The sequence below is a fragment of the Heptranchias perlo genome, chromosome 25 (genome assembly GCF_035084215.1).
Source record: "Heptranchias perlo isolate sHepPer1 chromosome 25, sHepPer1.hap1, whole genome shotgun sequence".
Taxonomy (NCBI): Eukaryota; Metazoa; Chordata; class Chondrichthyes; order Hexanchiformes; family Hexanchidae; genus Heptranchias; species Heptranchias perlo.
The window spans coordinates 17,657,441-17,681,437 of NC_090349.1; the positions used below are offsets into that span (position 1 = coordinate 17,657,441).

General features: G+C 44.4%; 1 protein-coding gene across 2 annotated transcripts; it reads left to right on the plus strand.

The window, feature by feature from the left end:
- The first annotated feature begins 24 nt into the window (after positions 1–24).
- Positions 25–17,792, plus strand: spring1 (SREBF pathway regulator in golgi 1). 2 transcript variants are annotated; one of them, XM_068005701.1, is made up of 5 exons: positions 25–345; positions 10,155–10,311; positions 10,551–10,702; positions 11,192–11,305; positions 16,090–17,792. In XM_068005701.1, exons 1-5 carry the CDS (start codon positions 235–237, stop codon positions 16,177–16,179), a joined length of 624 nt encoding a protein of 207 aa, XP_067861802.1. In that variant the 5' UTR covers positions 25–234; the 3' UTR covers positions 16,180–17,792. The 2 variants fall into 2 exon arrangements, with proteins under 2 accessions (XP_067861802.1, XP_067861803.1); XM_068005702.1 differs by lacking the exon at positions 16,090–17,792 and adding an exon at positions 12,072–13,543 and having other exon boundaries at positions 30–345.
- The last annotated feature ends 6,205 nt before the right edge of the window (positions 17,793–23,997 follow it).

Genomic DNA, 23,997 nt, shown 5'->3' on the forward strand with positions numbered 1-23,997 from the left:
GTGGTGGTGGAGGGGGCGGGACCTCCGGTCGGAGTTTCGCTGTTGTTTTCCGAGCGGAGTCCCGGGGGGGGGGGACGGCGTTGGATGCGCGGCGGCCTTGGCCCAGCGGAGCGGAGCGGAGCCGAGCGAATCGGCTGTCGGCCGGGAGTTTCAGTCGTGCCGTAACGGGCCGGGAATGCGACGAATTCGGGCCGGCAGCGCGGATCAGTGTGGGTTCGCTGGGTGGCGGGCCCGATGGTGCAGTGCATCTCCATGGTGTGGCGCAAGGTGCTGAGGAAGCGCTGGGTCCTCGCCGTGGTGTTCGGCCTCTCGCTCATCTACTTCCTGAGCAGCACCCTGAGACAGGTCAGTGCCTCCCCCCCTCCCCTGAGACAGGTCAGTGCCCCCCCCCCCTCCCCTGAGACAGGTCAGTGTCCCCCCCCCTCCCCTGAGACAGGTCAGTGCCTCCCCCCCCTCCCCTGAGACAGGTCAGTGCCCCCCCCCCCTCCCCTGAGACAGGTCAGTGCCTCCCCCCCTCCCCTGAGACAGGTCAGTGCCTCCCCCCCCTCCCCTGAGACAGGTCAGTGCCCCCCCCCCCTCCCCTGAGACAGGTCAGTGCCCCCCCCCCTCCCCTGAGACAGGTCAGTGCCTCCCCCCCCTCCCCTGAGACAGGTCAGTGCCCCCCCCCCCCTCCCCTGAGACAGGTCAGTGCCCCCCCCCCTCCCCTGAGACAGGTCAGTGCCTCCCCCCCCTCCCCTGAGACAGGTCAGTGCCCCCCCCCCCTCCCCTGAGACAGGTCAGTGCCCCCCCCCCTCCCCTGAGACAGGTCAGTGCCCCCCCCCTCCCCTGAGACAGGTCAGTGTCCCTCCCCTGAGACAGGTCAGTGCCCCCCCCACTCCCGAGACGGGTCAGCGCCCCCTCCCCTGAGACAGGTCAGTGCCCCCCCCCTCCCCTGAGACAGGTCAGTGTCCCCCCCCCTCCCCTGAGACAGGTCAGTGTCCCCCCCCCTCCCCTGAGACAGGTCAGTGTCCCCCCCCCTCCCCTGAGACAGGTCAGTGTCCCCCCCCCTCCCCTGAGACAGGTCAGTGTCCCCCCCCCTCCCCTGAGACAGGTCAGTGTCCCCCCCCCTCCCCTGAGACAGGTCAGTGTCCCCCCCCCTCCCCTGAGACAGGTCAGTGTCCCCCCCCCTCCCCTGAGACAGGTCAGTGCCCCCCCCACTCCCGAGACGGGTCAGCGCCCCCTCCCCTGAGACAGGTCAGTGCCCCCCCCTCCCCTGAGACAGGTCAGTGTCCCCCCCCCTCCCCTGAGACAGGTCAGTGTCCCCCCCCCCTCCCCTGAGACAGGTCAGTGTCCCCCCCCCTCCCCTGAGACAGGTCAGTGTCCCCCCCCCTCCCCTGAGACAGGTCAGTGCCCCCCCCACTCCCGAGACGGGTCAGCGCCCCCTCCCCCCCCCACTCCCGAGACGGGTCAGCGCCCCCTCCCCCCCCCACTCCCGAGACGGGTCAGCGCCCCCTCCCCCCCCCACTCCCGAGACGGGTCAGCGCCCCCTCCCCCCCCCACTCCCGAGACGGGTCAGCGCCCCCTCCCCCCCCCACTCCCGAGACGGGTCAGCGCCCCCTCCCCCCCCCACTCCCGAGACGGGTCAGCGCCCCCTCCCCCCCCCACTCCCGAGACGGGTCAGCGCCCCCTCCCCCCCCCACTCCCGAGACGGGTCAGCGCCCCCTCCCCCCCCCACTCCCGAGACGGGTCAGCGCCCCCTCCCCCCCCCACTCCCGAGACGGGTCAGCGCCCCCTCCCCCCCCCACTCCCGAGACGGGTCAGCGCCCCCTCCCCCCCCCACTCCCGAGACGGGTCAGCGCCCCCTCCCCCCCCCACTCCCGAGACGGGTCAGCGCCCCCTCCCCCCCCCACTCCCGAGACGGGTCAGCGCCCCCTCCCCCCCCCACTCCCGAGACGGGTCAGCGCCCCCTCCCCCCCCCACTCCCGAGACGGGTCAGCGCCCCCTCCCCCCCCCACTCCCGAGACGGGTCAGCGCCCCCTCCCCCCCCCACTCCCGAGACGGGTCAGCGCCCCCTCCCCCCCCCACTCCCGAGACGGGTCAGCGCCCCCTCCCCCCCCCACTCCCGAGACGGGTCAGCGCCCCCTCCCCCCCCCCACTCCCGAGACGGGTCAGCGCCCCCTCCCCCCCCCACTCCCGAGACGGGTCAGCGCCCCCTCCCCCCCCCACTCCCGAGACGGGTCAGCGCCCCCTCCCCCCCCCACTCCCGAGACGGGTCAGCGCCCCCTCCCCCCCCCCACTCCCGAGACGGGTCAGCGCCCCCTCCCCCCCCCACTCCCGAGACGGGTCAGCGCCCCCTCCCCCCCCCACTCCCGAGACGGGTCAGCGCCCCCTCCCCCCCCCACTCCCGAGACGGGTCAGCGCCCCCTCCCCCCCCCACTCCCGAGACGGGTCAGCGCCCCCTCCCCCCCCCACTCCCGAGACGGGTCAGCGCCCCCTCCCCCCCCCACTCCCGAGACGGGTCAGCGCCCCCTCCCCCCCCCACTCCCGAGACGGGTCAGCGCCCCCTCCCCCCCCCACTCCCGAGACGGGTCAGCGCCCCCTCCCCCCCCCACTCCCGAGACGGGTCAGCGCCCCCTCCCCCCCCCACTCCCGAGACGGGTCAGCGCCCCCTCCCCCCCCCACTCCCGAGACGGGTCAGCGCCCCCTCCCCCCCCCACTCCCGAGACGGGTCAGCGCCCCCTCCCCCCCCCACTCCCGAGACGGGTCAGCGCCCCCTCCCCCCCCCCCCCAGGTCCCCCGAGAGACTGGTCAGCGCGCCCCTCCCCTACCCCCCCCCCCGGATCCCTTGAGACGGGTCAGTGCCCTACCCCATTACCTGATACAGGTCAGTGTCCCCGGTGAGGTTTTTTTTTAACTCTGGGGTTTGAGAGGTAGGGATTAACTGAGAATTAAATACTTTTCGAAGTAATTGCTTTTATTGACAATAAGACATGACTGTTTTCCAGACAAAGATGCTGCACAACCTTATTTAGGGAATGCAGTTGGAAGCTCAGAATGATCAATTTGTCTGCTCCGGGAGATTGAGGGGCTATTTCTTCCTCTGTCTTCTTTAACTGCTTCTTTTGTCTCCTGGAAACCACTGTAAAATGTCTGTTTTCATATCTTTTTGTTACTGCAAAACAGCCTGCTAGTATTTATGACAGTTTCTCACAGTTGCCAGGGTCCAGCAGACTGCTGTCTTATCTCTGAATAGTTTGGAGCCAATATCCTTCAAAAGTACAGCATATCTCTTTCTCTCAACAGTCTGCAGCACCATTAATATCCATGATACCGTTTGAACTTGGTCAACTTTCCCAAAGTCCTCTGCTTCATTGGTGCTTTGATATAAATGAACCGTTCCTTGATCGGCTTTCGATCCCAAACCAGCCCGCCTGTAATTTCGTCTTACCAAGTTGATTCCCTTATCCAGCTCATGGTTCCTGGGTAAGATCCTGCACCAAAGGCATTACTTAGCCTTGCTTAAAAGCAGACACAAGAAAGGTCCATATCTAGGGTTTCAAGTCCATTCTTTTACTTTTCCTTGAAAACATGTATTAAAATCCATATTGAAATGTCCAAAATCCTTTACCCTGTATCCCGATAGGTCAGTGCCCCCATACCCTGAGATAGTTCAGTGCCTCCTGACCACATAGTCTGAGACAGATCAGTGCCCCGGGACCCCAAGACAGGACAATATCCCCAGCTGGGTCAATGCCCCCTAATCCTGCACCTCAAGACAGGTCACTGCCCCCCGTGCCCTAAGACAGGTCAGTGCCCCCCGACCTCGTTCCTGAGCCAGGTCAGCCCCCTCGGATCCTGTAATCTGAGACTGGTCATTGCCTCAAGCCCTGAGACGGATCAGTGCCCCCTGACCACGAGACGGATCAGTGTCCCCCACCAGATTCCAAGACAAGTCACTGCCATACATGGATACTGTGAGACAGGTCAGTTCCACCTGGTCCCAAAACTAATCAATGCCCCTCCAAACCCTGAGGTGGGTCTGTACCCTCTTACCTTTGGACCTGAAGCCAGGTCAGTACCCCCCAATCTCCAGAACTCAAGACAGGTCAGTGCTCCCCGCACTCCGAGAGAGGACAGTGCCCTTCAGGTAGGTTCTTGGCTTACGCTCTGTGTTGTCGCACATTGAGTATGGCATCTTTTAGTAGAGGAATATTTTGGTGCACGTTACCAGTCGGAGCTGAGCAGGATCTCCCAGGCACAGTCAGGGAAAGGGAGGATCCCCTCTGCACACCCAAAGAAAGAGAGCAGAAAACGCCAAGCACGGTGAGAGTGAGTGCACAGGATTCCTCAGACACAGTCAAAGCAGGAGGGTTTTAGAAGACTTTAAGGATGGGGAGAGGATAGTAGGGTGAAGTGGGTTTGGGAGAGCATAGACAAAGAGGCTGAAAGATTGGCTTATAATGGTGGAGCAGGAATGACCAGTGCTTGGGGTCAGTATCTGCTCTCGGCTGGTTACAGCAACAATAACTGACATACTTCCATGCAGTTCATTTTTAAAAATAAATACAGCTCCTTTTGATCACTCCTGATATTTTGTTAATATTGACAGCTCTGGGAATAGGAACCAGACAAGTACAGCCTCCCAGATTATGGAGGAGACAGAGTAACACAAGCTTCTGAGTGGGGGCAAAAGAGAGTGTAGAAGCTCCCCTGTTGCGGGGCAGAAGAGAGGAGGAATAACAGTCCCTCCTATCAAGGGCAAAAGAGAGGGAGGAAAAGAAGCTCCTGGGCCAGGGCAGAATAAAATGGAGAGAGACACTAACTGACTCCTGTGGTAGAAACAATAGAGTAGCAGAGGCTCCTGTGCTGGGAGAAGACTGTGATAGAAGCTCTTGGAATACTGGGAAAAGTCCAGGAGAAACCAGGTTGAGATTGACCATATACCTTCAATATAAAGCCAGTGCAGAAGGGATGAGGAAGGAAAAGGGCGAAAGGAAGGCGGATTCTCGATAGTATGAAGAGGGATCCAAAATCGGGGTGTGTTAAAGGCTGCACATTTAAGGGATTGGATAGAAATGTAAAGGATCAGGACAATGTCAAATGGATCATCTTATCAGTCCTTACAGTGTCAGTTTGGCTCAGTTGGTCACACCCTTGAGTCAGAAAGTTGGGGTTCAAACTCCACTACAGGATTTGGGACATAATCTAGCCTGTCAATTCAGTGTAATACTAAAGGAGTTTGTTGGATAAGCTGTTAAACTGATGCCATGTCAGCTTGTTCCAGTGGGTCAAGTGCATATCAGAGATCTGGCAACATATGAAGCAGAGCAGGGAGTTCTACCGGTATGCTGACCAATATTCATCCCTGTATCCCGATAGGTCAGAGGGACCTTGCTGTGTGCAAAAAGGCTCCTGCATTCACCTACAAAACAGTGACTGCACTTCAGAATAATTAGTTGTATCCAAAATGCTTTCCTGGAACTCTGGCTTGCAGTGCATCCCCCACTTTTTTCGGCCCACCAGTGGGATGTTTTCTATGTTAAAGTGTAAGTTATTGTGGGTATGAATGTTGGGTGAATATGGGATCAGGCTCAACTGTGATACCCCCACAGTCAAATAGCCAGCCAACATTAATTTTCTAGGGTCACACATGAGGAGTGGCCATAGAGGCAAGGTACCAAGGACACTCATGAAACTACCTTCACAGGAATAAACACTTTCAGGGATAGGAAAAGGATGGGAGAAAATTGACAAATAGAAGCAACATTACATGCAATGTTAAGAAAAGCTAATTCACCTGCTGAATACTCTGTCATAAAGTTTGACTGTTGTCTAAAAAGGAGATTTGATATTTAACAATGACTACTCAGATTTGATAGATTTATCAAATATGTGCAGGAACCCTTTTCTGCCACTAGATCTCATTAGCAGGTGTTAGAAATGGGTAGTTTCATTATGTTGATCATATTTTTGGCAATCACCATCAGTGGTGAGACACTATAAATCTATCCTTATTAAAATTTGTATGCTCTGGTCAAACTGCTAACTGTGATAAATTATGCACCAGTTGGCAGATCATTACCAATTCCAAGCCTTGGCACCATGCTTTCCTGATCTCATTCATGGGTAACTATCTTTTTAAATTGCAGTCAATATAAACATTTTCAAGTGATGGTCTGCAATATGTTACAGGCATTGCAGTAAACAACCAGCAAAAGTGCATAGAAAATAAATATTTCAGTGTTGTTGCCTTTTTATGACCATTCAGTCCTTCTGTACTGTCACCCAGTGATGATGTAACTAGAATAACAAAATGAAATTTTTAAATCTCCTCCTCCTATGAATCAGCTTTTTCTTCCCACTTTCTGCTGCCACTTTTGCCACTCTTGCCTGTTGTAGCATGTTACGCAAATATATAATAAGCTAATTGGTGTGACGGAATAAATAACAGTAACATGAATTTGTTCCGATGTGCTTGTTGATGGTGAAATTAGATGACTATGGCACAAAATCACTTCTAAATTGTTTGGTAACCAAGGTTAACTTTTGATGAAGCAGTATTATGAGTAGAGTATACACATATAGCAGATTAGAGCATGCAATCTTGACAGTCACGTTCGATAGGCATAGCTGCATATAAACTATGTTGGTGATTTCCAATCCTAAACTGAAACTATTCAATCTTTTTTACAGTTAAACCAAGGGGGATATTTCTTCTGTGTGCTAGATGTAGTGAAATCATAAATGGGTTTATGTCAAGTGAACGCTAAAAATCCCCGCCCCCCCCCGCCCATTGCCCATAAATACAATTTAAAGTTAAATGTAGTGCCTCTTTTTGAGGTTGTTTCTAACTCGTATATATTCTTCAAAATCTATCACATCCCAATTAATATATTTTCTTTAATTCAAATAATTGCTTTTTGCTGTCATTTTTCAAAAAAAGTTTTGCTTTTTTAGGTTCCCACATCATCCGTGGAGGGCGAGCCAATTAATCAACTCTCAGGCTTCTTGATGCCTCTTGACTGTGCGCAACTAAGTAACTGGCACAAGAGTGGACTGGATGGCTCACCCCAATGATTTTTAAAAAAAAACATACACCTTTCTGGGCAAGTGTCCCTTAATGATGAGACTGAGATTGGGAACGTGCTATGTGGAGAATTACGAGATGAACTCGTACTCTGCCAATCTGTTGTAGCAGTGTGAGCTCACCATCCTGCTGAACTATCCCTAGTTCAGTACTTCGGTACGCAACATCAATTGCTGAAGGAAAGGATTTACATTTATATAGCGCCCTACATAACCTCAGGATGTCTCAAAGCGCTTTACATCTAATTAAGTACTTTTGACGTGTGGTCAATTTGTGCACAGTGAGGTCCCACAAACAGCAGTCAGATACATGACCAGATATTCTGTTTTTAATGATGGTGGTTGAGGGATAAATATGTCAGGACACTGGGAGAACTCCCCTGCTCTTCCTAGTATACCTTGCGATCTTTTTCGTCCCCCTGAGAGGTTTAACGTCTCATCCAAAAGATGGCACCTCAGATAGTGCAGCACTCCCACAGTACTGCACTGGAGTGTCAACCTGGATTTTGTGCTCAAGTCTCTGGAGTGGGACTTGAACCCATAACCTTCTGACTCAAAGGTAAGTGCGCTACTACTGAGCCAATGCTGACACCACTCTTGTAATGAAAACAGTCTGGAACAAAAAGGAAATCTGATTCAACTTTGATTCAAAACGGACAGGTGGATTGTGTGGATTCTTTTAAGTTATTTGACCTTAAACTATGTAGGAACAATTTCAAAGTTTGCGAAATAGTGGTGAAGATCAGAGTTCAGACGGAGGCTGCTCTATTATACGGTTAAACAATTCCCTCACCAAATGCAGTGAATATTGTGTCAAGTAAATCTTTCCAAAGAGCTCAACATCATTATACTTTAGGAAGGTGCATACAGTCAGTCTAACTCTTGAAGGGGAATGTATTAAGATTTTTTTTCACAAGCTGGAGACTTTTAGGCACAGTGTATGTGGTGTGAGGCTGTCTGAAGCATTAATCCATTTACCTTGAAATTGAAATTAGCTTAATGGGCTTTTACAGACCATTTAGCAGCCAGTGCATTTGCAGTGGGCTAAACATTTTTATGATTTTTCTGTTCTTAATACTTGATGGTGAAAACTTTGGGGCGAGGAAGTCAAGTTGTGGTAAATTACAGAAAAAGAAAACTGAGTCTTAAAGCTGGGCCTCATTCCAGGCAAACTGACCCAGCCAGTCTGAGATAAAAAAAATGGATTTATAGATGTTGATAATGAGGCTATCACATCTGTTGTTGCACCACATCTGCCTGTGACATGGGACAGGCTGCAGGTGGGTGGGAGGATACTGCAGCTAAATGTATTTCTCCTTAAGGCCATTTATTATTTCATGTTATTTGCCTATGAGTGTGCTTGGAAGGTGCAGCTGGAATTAGAATGCTGAGGAGCTTGGTTTAACCCAATCACAGTGCATAAGTGACTGATCACGGCAGCTGTTTTAAGCTCAACCGATGCTTCTGAAATCCTGAATGTTGCACCCATTAAAAACAAGTATACTTTTGTTATATTTGGTTCTTGCAGCAAGAACTTGATAACAGAAGGAGTGAGAGCAGTTTCATCCTATGATAGGTCTTGATTGGATTTATTTGCACCTTATTTGAGTACAAAGTCATCATAATTAGATTGGCCCCTCCCTTTTCAAAGTGAACGGTGTATTCATATATATATATACACTTTAAATGCAGTAGTCAGCATATAGCTACCATAGCTAAAATAAAGGTAATATACTAGTAAAGATTCTGTCAAGAAAAGTGTAACTATCTGTCCACTGGGTTTGTACTTTCATTGTAATTAGTTGTGAAAATTAATGTGTTGAGTGCTTAAACATTTGCAAAACATGAATTATGGTAATAGCTAAAGCTCTTAATGAGTCCTTTAATCATCTGTAGTATTTAAGAAAGGTTTTTAATTAAAATTGTCATTTATTCATACTGGCACTTTCATAACCTGTTGTATATGTAACAGATGTTTAAAATTCTACATCCTGTCCAGACAATTAGTTGACTTGTTAACACACTGGTGGTGTACTATATAACCACTTAACTGTCATTTTAGATTTCATGATTTTTCTGCAGTTAAGCAACATTAATTTCATTTTGTAAGGAAAATGGAAAGCACTGAATTGGACAAAATATTTATTGCAATTTAGTTTTGAGATTTATTAAATAATTATGAATTGTTAAATTAAATCCTGCCTCCCCCATTCTGCACAGAATTAGTTAGAGTATTATCACTAGGATTTCAGTAAAGCGTAATGGTGAGCTCATGAAACGTTTTTATGTTCACTTGAACTGTTTTTTTAAAAAAAAGATCCAGCAGCACATTTACAGATTCCGGTTTTCCAAACTGAAATTGTGTCAAGAGATTACTTTGAGCTAGATAACACTGGGGTGTAATATTGGCAGTGATTGCAATTTAAGGATATGGATTTCTAGTATCGGATTATTAAAGGTGTCAGCCTTGGCTCAATGGTAACACTCTTGCCTCTTGCCCCACTCCAGGCCTTGAACACATAATTTTGGTTGACATTCCAGGGAGCACTGAGGGAATGGTGTACTGTCAGAGCTGTCGACTTTCAAATGAAATGTTAAACTGAGGTCCTGTCTGTCCTCCCAAGTGGCTGTTAAAGATTGCACTATCCGAGGAAGAGTAGGGGAGTTCTCCCAGTGTCCTGGCCAACATTTATCCTTCAAACAACATCACTAAAACCAATCGCTTAATTGCTCATTTATCTCAGTGCTGCTTGTGAAACCTTGGTATGTGCATTTTGGCTGCTGCATTTCCCTACATTATAATAGCGACTACACTTCAAAAGTACTTCATTAGCTGTGAAGTGCTTTGGGACATCCTGAGGTTGTGAAAGATGCTATGAAAATTCAAATCCTTTCTTTCTTTGAAGCATTTCAATTCAAGTACAACTTTCCTTGTACCACATTGGTCTCAAAACGTTCAATAAGCCTGGTGACAATACTTGAGTTATTTAGATTGTTTTAGCAAAAATTACTGATGATGATCGACAACATTAGGACTAGGATTTTTTTGTATCTACTAAGGTTTTTTTTCTCTTGCTCATTGCATTCAGGAGGAAAGAACAGTACTCGATCGAAACTTGTTGCAGCTTCGAGCTCCTGAGCGGCGAATCGTGTGGAAAGTGCGGTTTAACCTGGGTAACAGCAGCAGGCAGTACACACAGTGTCGAAACTCCATCCAGGGCAAACTGCTAATTACAGATGAACAAGGTGAGGAAATGTGCCATCACCTAGTTTCCATTTACCAAGCACTTCCACTTCCTCAATCTCTTCTAAATTCACTAGGCTGTTGATTAATAGTGGTATGATTTTTTTTTTACAAGAGTCAAAACTCTTCTGAATAACGTATATTCTATAATCATAGTAACATTGTTTCTCATTTGAAATAAGCTAAAATTTGCTGTGAGATTTTATACCATTGTTTCCCTTTTTACTCCATTTTATTGCAGGTTATGTGTGTGAGAGGAAAGACTTGCTTGTGAATGGCTGCTGCAGTGTAAACACACCTAGCACAAAGTTGTATGCATGTGACACCTGCCTGCCCAATGACTGCTGCAGTGTGTATGAGTTCTGTGTCTCCTGTTGCCTGCAGCCAAATAAGGTGAGAAAATGCTTTCCTCTTTCTGGCATCTGACAGATTGAGAATGTCAAATGTAGGTGTGGATTACAAAAATTCCAACTGTTAATACAATTCAAAATGTGAGTTTTTAAAAAAAAAAATGAGTAAACCTTTGAGTGTTTCAGCATTCAAAATGAATAATGCAACTACTTCAGCTTCTAGCTTAAAAATACTCACAGGACGATCAGGCTGATCAAAATGTTATCTAGTTAACAATAGTGGTCATGCATGAGAAAGTAGAAATATTGCATCCATCTGAATAGTTCATCCAATGAGGGAGTAATACTGCAGTGCAGGAATTGACCTGAAGAACTCTACCCTAAAGTAACACTGAGATCAGACATTCATTGCAAACCACAATGCCATGTCAACAATTTCTTGAGATGAAATTAACTTGCCTCAATTTTAGGTAATATTTAAAATATTGTATTGCTACCTGCATTTAAAATATGTACGGTTTCACATTCTCAGCAACCTCTATTGGAACGCTTCCTGAACAGGGCTGCAGAAGCCTTCCAGAATCTGTTTACAGCAATTGAAGATCATTTTGAACTCTGTCTGGCAAAGTGCAGAACATCATCTCAGGTTTGTAATGAACTAATTTCAAATGACTGCAGAGTTAATCAGAACAAAACACATAAAAATTAATGTCATGCATCATTCAGTTCCATTATATTTCCCATTATTTGGGCAAAATCTTAATTTGCAACCCTTATCATAGTTCTACTTTGTCATATATGATGTTTGGGAAAGCAAGCTACTCTTTGGCAATTAGACAACTATGTCATGAGCTAAGTTTTACAGGGACTGCATTCAATTTTAAAAACTCAACATTGTCAGAATATGCTGGCTAACCTTTTTGCTGTATGCACACATGTATAGATATATTCTGTAGAAAGATTCATATCCTGAAAGTGAACCTTGGACTGCTGAATATCATGTGACTCAGTTATTTGTATTGGGTGGTTTTCAATAGTATCAGGCCCAAAGCCAACCATGGCTGAACATCACTATGCCTGGTGAGAATGTATAAGCAGTTCTTTTATATTTTACCTTCTGAGTTGATTCTTAGAACCTGCTCATAGCTTCACTGATTGGAGGTCATGATTCAGTTCATTAGCGAGTTCCCAATGTCTGTCATTTTTATAGAAACTCTAGTGATTAATGCAGATACATAGAGAAAGGTTGAGAGAAATTCTTATCCATCTCACTTCACTATGGTGCAACACTACTATAGTCTGATAATGTTTGATAACATTATTGCATAAGTACACATCTTGACGTTGCCATGTTTCAAGCTTTCCCTTTTCAGTATATTTTCCCATCTCTTGATGCAATTTTTTCCCCTTAGAGTGTTCAACATGAAAATAACTACAGAGATCCAGCTGCAAAATATTGCTACGGAGAAGATCTGCCAGAACTACTTCCACTTTAATCTATGTTGTTAAAATAGCCGTGGTGACCAAGGCATGCTCTGTTTGGACAAACTTTCACTGTGGAAGGATTTCAGAGTTTTGTTTAATTTAAAAATACTTATGAGAAACCTACAGTAACTTTGTTTTCTACATCACTATTTAATATTTATTTTGTTTTAACTTTTGAACTGTCTTGATGGTAGCAATCAAGGCGACCATATGCAAAACAATGCCGTTCCAAAATATGTCATTAGTGCTGTGCTCAATATTGCAGCCTGAGCAGACTACTGCCAGCAACTAAAGAATCATCTGCTACACTAATTACAGGTTATTTGCATATTTGGAAATTAATTTGAGCAAGATATGTAAATATATGCATATGTTTATCAAAATTAAGATGTACACAACACTTGATTTATGAGCAGTTCAGACTTCCTGCTAGCTTGAATGTCATTTTAAGTCTTGCCAATTTATAAAGGAATATGATCGTAAGATAGATGGAACCACATGTAGCTTTGTAGTCCAGTTTTGGACGCCAGTGAAGCATGATATTTAATGCTGCAAAATGGAATTGTTTGTTAAATATAGGCTGCAAATATTGAGATTGCTTATATTAGGTTATCTCCACTCCAGTCTAAATGATAAATGCTGTGTTTTGGCCTTAAAATTGGGAGCATACCTTCTGTAAAGATGTGGTATCTTACTTGATGATCTGCACAAACTGAAAATCAAAATGATACAACATTTGCAAGCTCTGGCCGTTTCTGATAATGTCAGTGCTCCAAAGAATAACTTACCCATTAATCCATGAAAGATAAGGAAAAAATTGAAAGGAACATTTTCTGCAATACAGATAAACCAAAGAATAGAGGGAAAAAAAGCATGTTTGAGTCCTGACCACCTCTTGAATAAGGCAGCTGTATTGAGAGAAAGGAAGAACAAAAAAAACCTCTGTAGTATTTAGATGGTGAGAAAACAAGCTTCTTTGTTTCAGTAATCTCAGTTTTTAAGAAAAGAATATATCCTTTAATAAATATTTGAGGTTGAAAGGCATTAACCATACATTATTTTCTTTCATTTGAAAGAGTCTCCAGATAGATGAACTAGAAGTAAAGGACGAGTGAATGGAATATGTTAAAATATGAGAACATTTTTTGTGCTTTTTGTTCTGTATGTTTGTGTATTAGAGTCAAGTAGTAACGTAAAGAGCATCTTCTTCCTGAGGGCTAAAGAATAAATCATGTGCTTTCATTTTTTGTTGTTTTATATTCAAGGTTTCTATTAACTTAATATGAGCTAACTTAATTTGTGTATGGGGATTCAGTGTAAATGTATCTGCAAGATGTATAAACATGTTTTTGATGTCCTAATAAAGAACAAATGTAGAAGAAAACATTTTCAACATTAACTCCCAATCAGACTCATTATTCTGTGACAGTTACTTTATTTCTTTGTCTTCCCCCCCCCCCCACCCCCCCCCCCCCCAGGCTGAATTAACATCTATCATCAACCCAAAATGTATAAGGGTACATTTCCACTGCGGCTACTGGTTTGAGACCTCTGCCGTTCAGATTTCAGCCAGACAGAATCATGTTTGTGTTGCTGAGCTCTTATTTGATTAGAATGCTAACCATGCTGCCCAGGAGAGAGAGCTCTCTGCATTGGGTGTTCCTCCAGCAGTGAGAGAATCTCTACTCTCTAAACATTTAAGTTGAGGTCAGCTGGGTTTAAAAAGTGCCCACAAGGCCCAACAGTCCAAACTGAGCACTTTGTGAACTAGGTTTGACACCTCACTAGATTTAGATGCTGTATGTACACTTGTCAAACCAAAACCATGGGAGACTACAGCCTCCGGGAAGTCTCACTTTACTTCGCACTGGAGCAAATTTAGTGTCTGTGCAAAGTGGAAATCACTACACCAATGTGAAACTTAGTGTAAATGCATCCTTAGTGGCCATATCCTCTGGAAATGTGTCTACTTCACATTCCAAGGCTTCACTTAACTATAAGTCAGTTTCTTATAACGCCAGTATTATATTCTAACAAATTCAAAACAAAAAAATCTTTCAATAAAGGTGAAATTCATTCTTTTTAAGGATTTTTCTTAAGGTGAAATGTTTTGAAAGTACAGCCTACATTTGATGATTCATTTTTTTGTACCAAAAAATGAATTAGCACCAAATTTGCTTAATTCAAATTATTGGATAAGAAAATTTGAATGATAAGATAATTTGAAAGATAACTAACTGAAGTAAGACAGTAGGAAGATACTGAGCCTAAGTTTTAATACTTAAAAATCTCCCTGCAGTGTGCTCTGATCTTGGGCTGTCAGCTGGCAGATGTTGGTATCAAGAGAGGGTTGATAAGAGCAATGTAGTTGATGTATATGGACTTTCAGAAGGTGTTTGATAAAGTGCCACATGATAGGCTTGTCAGCAAAATTGAAGCACATGGAATAAAAGGGGCATTGGCAGCATGGATATGAAATTGGCGAAGTGACAGGAAACAGTAGCGAACGTTTTTTTTGACTGGAGGAAGGTATACAGTGGTGTTCCCCAGGGGTCGGTACTAGGACCACTACTCTTTTTAATATATATTAATGACTTGGGTGTACAGGGTACAATTTCAAAATTTGCAGATGGCAAATTTGGACGTGTAGTAAATAGTGAGGAGGATAGTAATAGAGTTCAAGAGGACATAGGCTGGTGGAATGGGCGGACTTGTGGCAGATGAAATTTAATGCAGAGAAGTACGAAGTGATGCATTTTGGTAGGAAGAATGAGGAGATGCAATATAAACTAAATGGTACAATTCTAAAGTGGGTGCAGGAACAGAGAGACTTTGGGGGTGTATGTGCACAAATTATTGAAGGTGGCAGGATAGTTTGAGAAAGTGGTTAAAAAAACAAATGGCATCTTAGGCTTTGTAAATAGAGGCATAGAGTACAAAAGCAAGGAAGTTATATTGATAAAACATTGGTTTGGCCACAACTGGAGTATTGTGGTCCAATTCTGGGCATCGCATTTCAGGAAGGATGTGAAGGCTTTAAAGAGGGTGCAGAAGATTTACTAGAATGGTTTCAGGGATGAGAGACTACAGTTATGTGGAGAGACTGGAGAAGCTGGGGTTGTTCTCCTTAGAACAGATTTTCAAAGTCTTCCCTGGAGAGCAAAATCATGAAGGGTTTAGATAAAGTAAATAAAGAGATACTGTTCCCATTGGCGGAAGGGTCAAGAACCAGAGGACACCGATTTAAGGTGATTGGCAAAAGAACCAAAGGTGACATGAGGAAAAACTTCTTTACACAGCAAGTAGTTATGATCTGGAATGCGCTTCTTGAAAGGGTGGCGGAAGCAGATGCAATTCTGGCTTTCAAAAAGGAATTGGATAAAAACTTGAAGGGAAAAACTTGCAGGGCTACAGGGAAAGAGCAAGGGAATGGGACTAACTGGATTGCTCTTACAAAGAGCCGACATGGGCTCAATGGGCCAAATGGCCTCCTTCTGTGCTGTATCCATTCTATGATACTATGTGATTTCATAGAAGGAAGAAGCAAAAAATGGACTGTCTGCTAACTTGCTATAATATTTTGGGATCTTTATCTACTTAGCCCAGTACGGATTTTGGTGTATATGATATTGCTATAAAGTTAGATTTCAACTTATAAAGGGTTAATTCCCAGAGATATACAACCTATTGAAAATGTTGTTTAGGTTGGCTTCTGGGTGGAATGGATCAGCCATTTGAGCCATCATAAACAGCTTACTTCTGAATATTGCATCAGCAACAATGAGAAATCAATGAGCACATCACAGCATAATTCACATCCTGATGCTGGCAATGGGTTTTTGTTACAGCTGACAGGGGGCTTAGTCGGATAGATGATGCAGGTGCTGTAACACTATTCTGTTCATTCATATATTTCATATAAAATAAACTAGTTTGTTTTTACAGATTTGGCCTCGTCCATTAGAGTGCTTTTCAGTCAACCTAAAAAGACAGGAGAATCCACGTGGCAATATGCGAGATCATAGTATCCTGTGAGGAATCCATTGCGATCCTTGGATGATGCCATAGTTTAACAAGATATTGGGTATTGAAAGTGTGCGCCTTCCTGATTATAGGGGACATGAGTTCCACTTATGGGAGTGAACAGTGACATCAAGTCCAAGAAACTATTTACTGTGGACCTGTGAAATTTGTAACACTTGCATATCCCCTAATAGTGACTGGGTGAAGCCTATAGGCCAGGTGTGGCTCAGAGAGAGAAATCCCTTACAAAATAAAGGGCAGTTCAATGAAACCTCTGAGCCAACAACATGTTTCAGCACCCTCTACTGCGCCCGGTTCTATGCCATTGGCCCTGTTCCTAGAACATTAGACTCCACCCACAACATTTATCTTTGCGATCTTTGACCTCCACCAAAGAGCAATTAATTTTTGTAGAAAATATGGGGTAGTTGAAAGTGTGGTGGGGACCTTGTGCACCCATTTGACCCCCTGAATCAACTTTCAGGCAGGCCTTTAAATGGGCGGCCAGCACTCCCGTCCAAAAACAAGCTGGAGGCTGTTCAACTATGTAAATCAGTGTCCTATGCTGGTTATAGAACCCTGATTGGAACTTTCAAGTAGGGTAACATTGAACTTCAGCGAGGGTGTAATACATCCAGATCAAAATCAAGCAGGGTGTATAATGGGTGGTTGATCCGATACCACCAGTTTTAAGCCAAGGTTGAAAGTTACCCCCAAGGAGAGGTCTAATTGGCAGACCTTAAAGGGACCGCCGGAGGCCCCTTCCAAAAGTTAAGCTTTTTGTTTTTTTAAAAAGATTTTTGTGAGGCCAGGAGGAGCAGGAGTGCTCCTTCAAGCCACACAAAAATCGTCCGGCTTGCTGCTGATCAGTTCACACCCCGTGCCCCTCCCCCCACCACCAACCCCGGCATCCGCACCCCCTCCAACAGGCCTTACCTACTGGCTGACTGCATGCATTAGCCAGCTGATTTTGCTGCTGAACAGATTAGCGAACTGCAGAAAAGTGCCTGTGTGATGCCTGCAGCTTGCTGAAAAAATTGTTAATGCTCCTGACAGCCGCATTGGGCAATCTCTGCGGGAGCAATTCCAATGTAGCGTTCGTTCAGTGCCCAACACAAAAATCTCCCCTATAACTAGTTTGTGCAATTTTTTTCCACAGGTACACTGACCTGAATCCTTCCCAGTTTGGCTTCTCTTCCCTGCCTGCTGGACCCCTAACTACATTCCTCCCTCCTTCCCCACTCACACCCCAATGGCCCCTATCGGATTTTACAATTCCAAAGTGTCAAATATGGAATTTTGAGTCTGCACTAGATATTCTCTTGGGTTCAGGTGCATCAGTCTCTCCTGTAAGAGGACCTCATGGCCCCTATGATCAGGAGTTTACTGCCCAATATCTAGTAAATACAACAGCGTGACCCATGGGTTGTAATAATGAAACCTCATGTTGTGTATACTGGGTGCTGTGATCTCACCTGTGCTCTGCCGTGTGCCTCCTTCCCTGCCTGCACTAGGTTCCCACTACCCTGCTGACTGTCAGTCACACACTCCTTTTCCTGTGCCCGTGTCTCTCTACGTGGTGTGACTGTGTTCTGGAATAAAGTATCCAAATATTCCTGCTCCTCCCTTATGTGTCAGATTGTCTTTAACTTACGCTCCAGCTCAACAACTCTGAGCCAGTGACTCAAGGCAGAGACATTTCCCACAGGTGTGGTCATCTGGGGCAATCTCACTGTCCATACATTCCCACGTTCTGCCTGTGCTTCCATTTTTTATTCTATATTTATTGATTTACTGTTTATACAGCAGTTATTTATTTATCGACAGTGTGCACTGAATCACCTTTAATACCAAATTAACTACTTCTACTGCTCAATTTAGTATATTTAGCTTATTACATCTTTTATTTATTTAAAGTCAGTAGTTTGGCTTTTGCCCTTACTTCTTATGTAATTTTTAAAAAAGTAATGTAGCTCCTTAGTTAAAATTAGAGTGGATAAATAATTGAAACCTTAGGTTTTATTCCATGGGCTCCGCCACTCCTCCCTCTGAGTTGACTATGGTGTCACGTTTTAGTATCATAGTAGTAGGTATAGCATAGGAGGAGGCCATTCGGCCCATCGTGCCTGTGCCGGCTCTTTGAAAGAGCTATCCAATTAATCCCATTCCACTGCTCTTTCCCCATGGCCCTGTAATTTTTTCCCTTCAAGTATTTATCCAATTGCCTTTTGAAAGTTACTATTGAATCTGTTTCCACCGCCCTTTCAGGCAGTGCATTCCAGATCATTGCAACTCATTACGTAAAAAAATGTTTCCTCATGTTGCCTCTGGCTCTGCTGCCGATCATTGTAAATCTGTGTCCTCTGGTTACCGACCCTTCTGCCACTGGAAACAGTTTCTCCTTATTTACTCTGTCAAAACCATTCATGATTTTGAACACCTCGATCAAGTCTCCCCTTATCCTTCTCACATGGCAGATGAAATTTAATGCAGAGAAGTGTGAAGTGATGAATTTTGGTAGGAAGAATGAGGAGAGGCAATATAAACTAAATGGTACAATTTTAAAGAGGGTACAGGAACAGAGAGACCTGGGGGTGCACATACACAAATCTTTAAAGATGGCAGGAATAGTTGAGAAGCTGTTAAAAAAGCATTTGAGTTCCTGGACTTAATTAATAGAGGCATAGAGTACAAAAGCAAGGAAGTTATTCTAAACCTTTATAAAACACTAGTTAGGCCTCAGCTGGAGTAATGTGTTCAATTCTGGGCACCACACTTTAGGAAGGATGTCAAGACCTTAGAGAGGGTGCAGAAGAGATTTACTAGAATGGTTCCAGGGACGAGGGACTTCAGTTATGTGGAGAGACTGGAGAAGCTGGGGTTGTTCTCCTTAGAACAGATTTTCAAAGTCTTCCCTGGAGAGCACTCCTGCTCCTCCTGGCTCCACAAAAATAATTTGGGCTCCTCCTCGGCAGGACCTCCAGCTAAAACTGGTCGGAGCATGCACAGTTCTGTCCTAAAATGGCAAAGTGCTCCATACACGTCATAGGATTTGTTTTTTAAAAGGGCAGCCGATTCGGCCACCCAATGATAGGCCCCTTTGGAGATGATGGCGGCTGGAGTGCTGGCATTAACGGGGATGTAAGCCATTTTTGAGCTGCTACCGTCCTGATTACGGCAAGCGGCCCAAGTTAAAATCTAACTTTATGGGGGGGTGAATTTCAACTTTGGCGAGGGCATAAAATGGGCGACTGTTATATACCCAGCCTGATTTTCCTTTCCATTGAAGTAAAGGAACAGTTTTGTCATTCACTTTGCCACCCAGTCCTCCATCCCTGATTAATAAACTAACATTAATGATTCTGAACAATATATGTCATTTATGAGTGAGTACATCTATTTTTAGCATCTTGCCAACACAGTCTGAGATGGCATAAATTGCTCGTAAATGAAATATACCTATCTCATTTAATAAAACCCAGAGGAAATACTGTCTAATTATTTTCTAAATCTATTACTACAATTTTAGTCATACACTATAATTAATATTTAACATATACAAGCACTAGATACAAATATACAAATACAGTTGTAATGTAAGATCAAGACTTTCAGCAATTCACTGAAGAGTCCTATTCGTGAAGTTTGACCAGAGTTCTGTGTGCAGTCTCATCGTACAATATAATGCTATTAAAGCACATATGTGAAGCTAATGGAGAAACAGCTGAATCAGCTTTGCAAGCAGATCAATGACAGAAACATTACCAATGCCATGAACCGAGGGATCTCAACAAGCACTTAGATATAATAAAGTTACTAGTGTAAAGTAGAATTTACTGTTTAGTGCTCTTGGCTATTCAGCTACAAGGGAGACATAAGGTTGCTAAGTTATTCCTCCAGCTTCCTCCTCCAAGATTTAAGCCATTCATCATTAGGATAAACTACTCTAGGCTTTAGCTGAAGGCCTAATCTGATGGCTACATGCTTTTTAGACCAATTTACACCACTTGTGTGGTTTGCAAGCTTGTAGTTTATTTACAGTAATTTATTTTTCTGCTGGGATAACTTTTCACCGTGCACACACCACCAGGCACAACAGTCAAATTTTCAGTTGGCTTGGTTGACTATAAAACCATGAGAGGAAAAGATACAACACAACGCCAGAAATTTCCCACTACCACATACAAAACAGCTGGGATCACTCTTTCTCAAAGCCCCCTAAATGAAGACCTGGAGTAGGCCACTGGTGATAAGTAAGACTGTACGTGGCATTGTACTTGGTTGTCTAGAACTGGCACCTTGTATGCTGTCCTGTGTAGGACCTTCCTGGAAGCAGATGTCCGTTGTGTAGCTGTTGAGAAAACTCTGAGGCATGGTACAACGTCTGGCTGGAGGTTGTGTATGTGAACATGTCCAGGTTTGGTGCCTATCTTGATTGCAAAGAGGCAACCATTGTTTGATGGGGTATGGTGGGGGTCCATGCTATGGTTAGGTGGATGGTAAACAGTACATTAACACATTTTAAGGTGAGTTGTATAGTACTCACTGCTGACTTAAGTGAAGGCTCAGACCTGATCTTGTTAGTTATCCAATAAGCAACAAGTGACAATTTTCCCAGGATGGAGGGGAAGGGGGTAAGCAGGATCTCTTTGGGGATGAATTGGTTTTAAGATGAGACACCTGGTGATAGGAAATTGGAAATGAGTTGATCCTCCATTGTGGGCTCAGTGCCAGGCAGATCGCAGAGTTCTGTTGATGACTCACCAGCCAGTCTGGCTTATTCATGGAACCTGGTAGAGTAGGCCTGTCATTAGGCAGAGTCACAATTCTTCTGACTCTGCTACAGATAATCCTGCCAACCAATGCCTTAATAGATGGCTTTTGCTGTGCAAGCATTGGGGAGTTTATTAATGCTCAATGCTGGCAAATTGTGCAGAGTTTGCTGGTTAAACTCCAATAGTACCCCTATGCACACTTTGTGGTCCTTTTCTCTTGGCCCTTGCCAACCTGCATTAATTTGTCTACCTTAAGTAAGTTGGACCTGTCCATATGCAGAGTGACTGCCTTCCATAACAAGCAAACAGAAACTCTTCTTATGTGGATTTCTGAATCATTTGATGTGGAGAATCTTAAGCTTAGAGGTGGGCTCCGTGCAGGTCAGACAACTAGCTGACAAAAAGAAGCCAACTCCAAGATAAATCCCCGGCCGTTGATGCTTTTGCTGTGTAATTTTATGAAGATACATTAGATGCAAAGGGCTTTCCTCCATTATATTGGAAGTTTCAATCTTATGCACTTGAAGGAGAAAATCAAAGAAATATGTCCACAACATTTGTGACCCTGATGCACAGAACAGGAAGGGATCCTCCCACTTCAAACCAATCTCCCTCTTGAACAATTAGTTAAAATTATAACCAATAAATAAATCAGAGTTATCTTAAACCTAATCATTTGGATAACGTGGGATTTATAGCTAATAGGTCCTCTCTTGACAATACGTAAAAGATTTCCCTGGTGTACAATCTGCACTGTATTTTGGCTATCATTTTCTTAGGTGCAAAAAAAGCATTTGACCAAATTCATAGTATCATAGTATGGCACAGCACAGAAGGAGGCCATTCGGCCCATCGTGCCTGTGCTGGCTCTTTGAAAGAGCTATCCAATTAGTCCAACTCCCCTGCTCTTTCCCCATAGCCCTGTAAATTTTTTCCCTTCAAGTATTTATCCAATTCCCTTTTGAAAGTTACTATTGAATCGGTTTCCACCACCCTCTCAGGCAGTGCATTCCAGATCATAACAACTTGCTGTGTAAAAAAAGTTTCCTCATGCTGCCTCTGGTTCTTTTGCCAATCACCTTAAATCTGTGTCCTCTGGTTATTGACCCTTCTGCCACTGGAAACTGTTTCTCCTTATTTACTCTATCAAAATCCTTCATGATCTTGAACACCTCTATCAAATCTTCTCTTAACCTTCTCTGCTCTAAGGAGAACAACCCCAGCTTCTCCAGTCTCTCCACATAACTGAAGTCCCTCATCCCTGGTACCATTCTTTTAAATCTCTTCTGCACCCTCTCTAAGACCTTGACATCATTCCTAAAGTGTGATGCCCAGAATTGAACACAAAACTCCAGCTGAGGCCTAACAGTGTTTTATAAAGGTTTAGCATAATTTCCTTGCTTTTGTACACTATGCCTCTATTTATAAAGCCAAGGATCCCATATGCATTTTTAACAGCCTTCTGAACTTGTCCTGCCACCTTCAAACATTTGTGTACATACACCCCCAAGTCTCTCTGTTCCTGCACCCCTTTATAATTGGACCATTTATTTATATTGCCTCTCCTCGTTCTTCCAACCAAAATGTATCACTTCACACTTCTCTGTGTTAAATTTTATCTGCCATTTGTCTGCCCATTTCACCAGTCTATGTCCTCCTGAAGTCTGTTACTATCCTCCACATTGTTTGCTACATTTCCAAGTTTCATGATTTCTGCAACTTTGAAGTTATGCCCTGTATACCCAAATCCAGGTCATTAATATATATCAAAAAGAGCTAAAGGTCCTAATACTGACCCCTGGGGAACACAACTGTATACTTCCCTCCAGTTTGAAAAACAACCGTTCACCAGTACTCCTTGCTTTCTGTCCCTTAGCCAATTTTGTATCCACGCTGTCACTGTCCCTTTAATCCCATGGGCTTTAATTTTGCTAACAAATGCTATTATGTGGTACTTTATCAAATGCCTTTTGAAAGTCCATATCAACCACACAACATCAACCACACTATCCTCATCAACCCTCGCTGTTACTTCATCAAAGAACTCAATCAAGTTAGTCAAATATGATTTTCCTTTAACAAAGCCATGCTGACTTTCATTTATTAACCCATACTTTTCCAAGTGTCAATTAATTTTGTCCTGGATTATTGTTTCTAAATGCTCCCCCACCACCGACATTAAGCTGACTGACCTGTAATTGCTGGGATTATCCCTCTCTCCTTTTTTGAACAGGGGTGTAACATTTGCAATCCTTCGGTCCTCTGGCACCATCCCCATATCCAAGGAGGATTGGAAGATTGTGGCCAGAGCCTCTGCAATTTTCATCCTTACTTCCTTCAGTCTGAACTGGGTGACTTTTCTACTTAAAGTATTGCCAAACCTTTAAGTATCTCCTCTTAATCCATTTTTATCCTCTCCAATATCGCTACTACCTCCTCCTTTACTGCTACACTGGTAGCATCCTCTTTTCTAGTGAAGACTGATGCGAAGTATTCATTTATTACCTCAGCCATACCCTTTGCCTCCAGAAGAAGATTGTTTTTGTCCCTAATCAGCCCCATCCTTCCTTTGACTACCCTTTTACTATTTATATGTTTATAAAAGACTGTTGGGTTCCCTTTTATGTTAGCCACTAATCTATCCTCATATTCTCTCTTTGCCCCTTTTACTTCCTTTTTAAATCTCCTCTGTATTTTCTGTATTCAGCTTGGTTCTCTACTATATTATGGGGTAGAAATATTTATTTTACATAATTCAAGTGTTAAGTCCACATCACTCCATTATTAGTTGCCGTTCTGTGAGTTCTTCATACTTGTGTTTACCAATGTTTAGATCTCTCTTAGCCCATCAGAATTCACAGAGTGCCCCCTGTTGCACCTGCTCTCTGCTTGCTGGAGCTTTTCATATTAAACATATGAGTGCATTAAGTAAACAAAAAAGCTTTTCTTTCTAACCCTCAAAATGCAGCCTTCTAGCAACTGACTTAATGGATTCTTTTATCTTACTACATTGGAAAATAAACTAGATTGATTTGAATCAGTGTTACTGAATAGA